Below are 7,169 nucleotides of genomic sequence, written 5' to 3' on the forward strand. Positions count from 1 at the left end.
TGCTCAGCAATAAGAATATGTTTGGCCAAATCTGCCAGGCCATCTGTCTGGGGGAAGATAAGGCAACAAGGGGTGTTTAAAGATGTTTGGAATCTTTAAGTTTCCAGTGGATTTAATGTTTTTTTTATTCTGGTTTTATTATGTTTTCACTTATTTATTGCGCTATTGGCTTATCTTCGTCTTACTGGCGGGCTGTGTTTTGATTGGTTTTAGTAATGAATTGTTATTTTGTGTTTTATTTGTTTATCTGTTGGTGTTCTGTCCCTTTTAAATCTATCGGAGAAACAGTGTTGTGGTTTGAGATGGTGTAATTATTTCAGTGAAAACCTGTTGCAATGTTTAAATAATGAGCACATAAAAAATCAACCTTTCCTCCCTCCTTCATTTCATTCTTTTTTCTTTTTCTTTCTTTCTTCCTTTCTTCCTCCTGATATTTCTCCTGTGGCCCCTCATTCTCAGGGTTTTGTTTTACCTGCGTTTGTTTGTCTTTGCCGTCTCCTCGGATACCTTCTGTTCCCCTTCCCTGATCTCCTCTGCGTGTGTGTCTGTGTGTGTGTGTGTGTGTGTGTAGAGTGTGTGTGTGTGTGTGTGTGTGTGTCTGTGTGTGTGTGTGTGAGTGTGTGTGTGTGTGTGTGTGTAGAGTGTGTGTGTGTGTGTGTAGAGTGTGTGTGTGTGTGTGTGTAGAGTGTGTGTGTGTGTGTGTGTGTGTGTCTGTGTGTGTGTGTGTGAGTGTGAGTGTGTGTGTGTGTGTGTAGAGTGTGTGTGTGTGTGTGTGTAGAGTGTGTGTGTGTGTGTGTGTGTGTGTCTGTGTGTGTGTGTGTGAGTGTGTGTGTGTGTGTAAAGCGTGTTCTTTGGGGAGAAGAGAATAGAAGTCTGGTGTCATGGTGTGGACATGGGGCGGCCATGTTCTGCCCTGCTAACCACGGGGTGACCCTGTTCCTCTGCCCATGGCCTCAGGGGACAGAATTTATCTTTTAAAATAATGATATATATATATATAAGAGAGCGGATTGGCAGGATGCAGGCTGGAGTTTAATGAGCTCACCTGGGGAGGAGTGTGTGAGGGGCGGAGGAGACTCTTTCTTTCGCTTCGGCGAGCTTCCTTCCTTTGTGGGTTCAAGCAGGAGGTAGAAACGCAGAACACAGAACCCTCTGGGACAGCAGGAGAGGCAGGCGGGCTCTGGGGGGGGGGTCATCCCTAATTAAAGGTAAACGTGTGTGTAGCTGGGCCTGCATGTGGGGAGCCGGGCCTGCGTGTGGGGAGCCGGGCCTGCGTGTGGGGACCCTGCGTGTGGGGAGCCGGGCCTGCGTGTGGGGAGCCGGGCCTGCGTGTGGGGACCCTGCATGTGTGGACCCTGCATGTGGGGAGCCGGGCCTGCGTGTGGGGACCCTGCATGTGGGGAGCCGGGCCTGCGTGTGGGGACCCTGCATGTGGGGAGCCGGGCCTGCATGTGGGGAGCCGGGCCTGCGTGTGGGGACCCTGCGTGTGGGGAGCCGGGCCTGCGTGTGTGGACCCTGCGTGTGGGGACCCTGCGTGTGGGGAGCCGGGCCTGCGTGTGTGGACCCTGCATGTGGGGAGCCGGGCCTGCGTGTGTGGACCCTGCGTGTGGGGAGCCGGGCCTGCGTGTGGGGAGCCGGGCCTGCGTGTGGGGAGCCGGGCCTGCGTGTGTGGACCCTGCGTGTGGGGAGCCGGGCCTGCGTGTGTGGACCCTGCGTGTGTGGACCCTGCATGTGGGGAGCCGGGCCTGCGTGTGTGGACCCTGCGTGTGGGGACCCTGCATGTGGGGAGCCGGGCCTGCGTGTGGGGACCCTGCGTGTGTGGACCCTGCATGTGGGGAGCCGGGCCTGCGTGTGGGGAGCCGGGCCTGCGTGTGTGGACCCTGCGTGTGGGGAGCCGGGCCTGCGTGTGTGGACCCTGCGTGTGGGGAGCCGGGCCTGCATGTGGGGAGCCGGGCCTGCGTGTGGGGAGCCGGGCCTGCGTGTGGGGAGCCGGGCCTGCGTGTGGGGAGCCGGGCCTGCATGTGGGGACCCTGCGTGTGTGGAGCCGGGCCTGCGTGTGGGGACCCTGCATGTGGGGAGCCGGGCCTGCGTGTGGGGACCCTGCATGTGGGGAGCCGGGCCTGCGTGTGTGGACCCTGCGTGTGTGGACCCTGCATGTGGGGAGCCGGGCCTGCATGTGGGGAGCCGGGCCTGCGTGTGTGGACCCTGCGTGTGGGGAGCCGGGCCTGCGTGTGTGGACCCTGCATGTGGGGAAAACGCTCCAGAACTGCGGCGTTCCCCACTGGGGAATTACACAGAAAAAGAAAAAAACATTTTATTTCTGTGAGGAAGAACAGGTCCACACAGTGGCATTAATGTAATTATCTGTACATTCGTCAGTGTAATGTTTCTGTATTTGTTCTGTATGTTTTCATGTTTATTCTTGTTTATTATTCATTTCCCATAGTACCTGGTTTATGTTTCCCATTACAGTTCTCGATTGTCCTCCCCTGTTATGTCTACGTCTGAATGTTTATCAGTCTAGTCACTCCCCTGTCTGCGTGCCCCACTATTCGGGTGGTTACGGCAGTTTTTCAGGGTTCAACATTTTTTCTAAAACTCGCGATTCTTACTTCCTGCTTTTTCTTGATAGGTAAATTTTGTAAAGCACGATTCTTACTAACTACTACTAATCTAGGTTTTGTACAGTACTAATCCGATTAATACACTTACTGTCTGTCTAACTAACTAACTAACAATCACTTTTATTGGGTAGTTTAGAAATATTCACGAAACTAACTCACTAACGCTATCTCTTAGTATTTCTGCACTGTTCTATAACTCCGCCTCCCTATGCTATCCCTGATTACTCGTTTAGTTTCAGCAAAGTGTTTGCACCTGTCTCTCACTATCACTACGTCTTCTAACTATGCAAATGTCTACTCCCTAATCCGGAGCCGTATGTTTTATATGTGTGGTTACGTGCATCCAGTCCGCGTTTTCGTCTCCCTCCCGTTATTATGTCATTACCCTATTGTGTTTCCCCACCTGTTGTCCATTTGTTTAGCCCACCTTTTCCTCTGCCCCGCCTAGATTGTCACCTTCCCTCTTGTATTTAAACCTCAGTCTCAGTATGCTTCGTTGTCAGAACGTTGATCTTGATAAGTGCCGATTGTTTGTAAGCCTTGTTATAGAGATTCTTGAAAGACACCCCTTTGCCTTGACTTCGACTTTGCTTTTGCCCTGCTGTACCTTCGCCCTGTGATTTTTGACCTCTCGCTTGTTTTGTCGACTATTCTTTTGCTTTTCGTTTTTGGCTGTGTTTTGGATCTCTTGGCTTGTGACTACTGACATTAAAACTACTCTTTTGGATTATCCTGTGGTCTGCGTCTGGGTTCCCTGGACAGTACATAACAGTCAGACACGCAGGGTGTTATCACAGGGGGCCTTGATGCTGTTATCTGATGCTGTGCACACACTCACACATACAAACACACACACGCTACATACACATCAAAGCACTGTGCAATTAATGCTTCTCATTCACACATTCACACATTCACTCACACACCAACGGCGGCTGGCTGCTGTGCAAGGCACCGACCAGCTCGTCAGGAGCATTTGGGGGTTAGGCGTCTTGCTCAGGGGTACTTTGACACACCCAGGGTGGGATCGAACCGGCAACCCTCTGAGTGCCAGATTACTGTTCTTACGTCCTGAGCCAATGAGACGACTGCTCTTACCTCCTGAGGAACATTGCCCCACATAAATGGATAAGTTGATTAGACTTAGCGGGGGACAGTACCCCCTGGAGCAATGCAGGGGTAACGGCCTGGTGTGGCTACACCGGGGCTTGAACCACCGACCTTCCCAGCCTCTGTGTTCCAATCATGTACCTTGGCCACTAGGCTATCGACCGCATGCACACTCACACACACACACACACTCACACACACACACACACACACTCACACTCACACACACACTCACACACACACACACACACACACACACACACACACACACACACACACACACACTCACACACACACACACACACACTCACACACACACACACACTCACACTCACACACACACTCACACACACACACACACACACACACACACACACACACACACACACACACACACACACTCACACACACACACACACACACTCACACACACACACACACACACACACACACACACACACACACACACACACACACACACACTCACACACACACACACACACACTCACACACACACACACACACACACTCACACACACACACACACACACACACACACACACTCACACACACACACACACACTCACACACACACACACACTCACACAAACACCAGCAAAATGATATGTATTTTGTGATTTACTAGGTCCACAGTATTACCCGTAGCTAAAGCAGATCTAAAGCTGAAATATGATTCTGTTCCTACTGAGTCCTCCTCAGGCTCTCCGGCCTCCGGAGCGGAGTCAGTTCCTCCAGTGGGGAGGGTCTCTCTGGGGGTTTGTGTTCAGACAGACGGGCAGTGAGCTCCAGGGCAGGCCGGAGGCAGGAGGGGGCATTAGGGACAGGGCACGGGAGCTGCCCCTGGCTGGGGGAGGTGCTGGAGCTGTTCCTGGTGCTGAATGCTAATCCCTGCGATGCTTGAGCTTCTGTCCGTGGTGCTGACACTGTCTCTGTGGCTCACAGTGGATGGGAGCTGTCCACAGTGCTGAAACCTACTCCCAGTGGCCAGCAGAGGATGTCTCCACAGTGCTGAATCCTACTCCCAGTGGCCAGCAGAGGATCTCTCCACAGTGCTGATCCTACTCCCAGTGGCAGGCGGAGGATCTCTCCACAGTGCTGATCCTACTCCCAGTGGCCAGCGAAGGATCTCTCCACAGTGCTGATCCTACTCCCAGTGGCAGGCGGAGGATCTGTCCACAGTGCTGAAACCTACTCCCAGTGGCAGGCGGAGGATCTGTCCATGGTCCTGAAACCCTCTCTCCACCGTAGGGAGGGAACCCTACACTGTCAGTGCTGCTGAATCATGATAGAGCTAATCTCCTCTCTCTACCTCACAGAGCGCTGCTGAATCATGATCTCAATCTGACGTAGAGCTAATCTCCTCTCTCTACCTCACAGAGCCGTGCTGAATCATGATCTCAATCTGACGTAGAGCTAATCTCCTCTCTCTACCTCACAGAGCCGTGCTGAATCATGATCTCAATCTGACGTAGAGCTAATCTCCTCTCTCTACCTCACAGAGCGCTGCTGAATCATGATCTCAATCTGATGTAGAGCTAATCTCCTCTCTCTACCTCACAGAGCGCTGCTGAATCATGATCTCAATCTGACGTAGAGCTAATCTCCTCTCTCTACCTGCTGAATCATGATCTCAATCTGACGTAGAGCTAATCTCCTCTCTCTACCTGCTGAATCATGATCTCAATCTGATGTAGAGCTAATCTCCTCTCTCTGCCTGCTGAATCATGATCTCAATCTGACGTAGAGCTAATCTCCTATCTCTGCCTGCTGAATCATGATCTCAATCTGACGTAGAGCTAATCTCCTCTCTCTACCTGCTGAATCATGATCTCAATCTGACGTAGAGCTAATCTCCTATCTCTGCCTGCTGAATCATGATCTCAATCTGACGTAGAGCAAATCTCCTCTCTCTGGCACACAGAGTCATTAATACCCATCCTGACATTATACGCTTAAGAATCACTCCCAACACAGGGCCACATTTCATGGGTAATTAGGATAATTTTAGTGAATCTATTAATTTTGTAAATTTAATTTTATTCCAATCTAATTTAATATGATTCAAGTTAAGTTTAGCTCATGTTTAACAACCTCTGGAGCTGCACAAGTTGCTCTACAGTGTAGTTTCCTGTTTTACACGACCAGACTCATCCAGATGCTTCATAAAAGTCTCAAAATTAAACAAAAAAAAAGACATATTTTTTCTAATCAAAAAGACAACCTGAAAGTTAATACACTGCGTACTCTATACTTGATAGCTGTTTTCAGACACCATTCTGAGACCATGTCTAGAGTGAAACCAACTGTGCTAACTCCCCGGGTCTCTGCTTGCAGAATGAGTTTTGATAAGCAGTTCCCTGAATTAGTTCACACAATAACTCCAGTCCTTCGACTGCACATAATAACGGTATTACATATCTAACTTTTAACAGAGCGTCACCTCGTTCTTCTGCTGTCTGAATAAAATTGAGTTTAAATTGTTTCATTTCTAAAATCCACTTTAATAAGATAACTTTAAAAATGGAAAAATCCGATCAAACACATCCTGAGTGTAATTTTGCAAAGCCCTAAAGAGATTTATAACCTTAAGCTTTCTTCTGAACATATTACATTGATGCGTAGAGTCAGTACTTTTGTCATTCTCTGTACGTTTTCCCGACACATTCTGATAATTGCGTCGTGCACAGATTGAAATTCAGTTAAACTCTCCCAGAATTATTCATTTATCAACAGTGGAGACGTGTGAAGAAATATCCTGCTTATTTTTCACTCATTTACAACAGGGAGTTCAGACCCCCGCTCATTAACAGTGTAGACAGTGTAAAAAAGCTGAAGAAAACTTTGGTAGAAGCCAAAATCTCCTCTTCAGAAGCAACGGGGCAATTAAAGTCAGCAGCTACTAAATGTCAGGAAACTTCTGCAGAGCGGGATTTGGGCCCAGACCATGGAAATGTGTTTCTATGTTTCCCTGTCTGATTCTAATGGCCCATCTCAAATTAAAAACTGGAGGAGGTAGTTTTGACTTTAATTTTAAATATGATATATGCTGTGTTGACTTCATCTCAGCAACTAAAAGAAATTGATAAATATTTTCAACCCATGAGCTTGAATTATTGTACAGCCATGCGATGTTTCGGTTCAGCCAGCCAGCCCGTCAGCTGCATATTTTGAAACCCGAATTTAAGGACTATAAACACAGACAGAGGGTGAGTCAACATGTCAGTGAGCCTCTTTCAATGATGGGAATGGATTTACAATGGTCTTGGAACAATGTTTTGACACAAAAATCTTACCTGTTGTACCTTTAGATATAATCTCTGATGAGCTTGAGAGCTGTCTGCACCCTTTTAAGAAGCTGCTGTGTGTGTGCGTGTAGAGTGAGCTGCTGTGTGTGTGCGTGTAGCTGCTGTTGCC

The 7,169-nt window shown here is 49.1% G+C and overlaps 1 protein-coding gene across 1 annotated transcript; it reads left to right on the forward strand.

Moving 5' to 3' along the window:
• Positions 1-1,234: 1,234 nt before the first annotated feature.
• Positions 1,235-4,811, forward strand: LOC133107803 (keratin-associated protein 5-1-like). Its single transcript, XM_061217041.1, has 2 exons — positions 1,235-2,071; positions 4,698-4,811. The coding sequence occupies exons 1-2, from the start codon at positions 1,235-1,237 to the stop codon at positions 4,809-4,811; spliced, it is 951 nt and encodes a 316-aa protein (XP_061073025.1).
• The last annotated feature ends 2,358 nt before the right edge of the window (positions 4,812-7,169 follow it).

This window comes from Conger conger, chromosome 1, assembly GCF_963514075.1.
Source record: "Conger conger chromosome 1, fConCon1.1, whole genome shotgun sequence".
Lineage (NCBI taxonomy): Eukaryota > Metazoa > Chordata > Actinopteri > Anguilliformes > Congridae > Conger > Conger conger.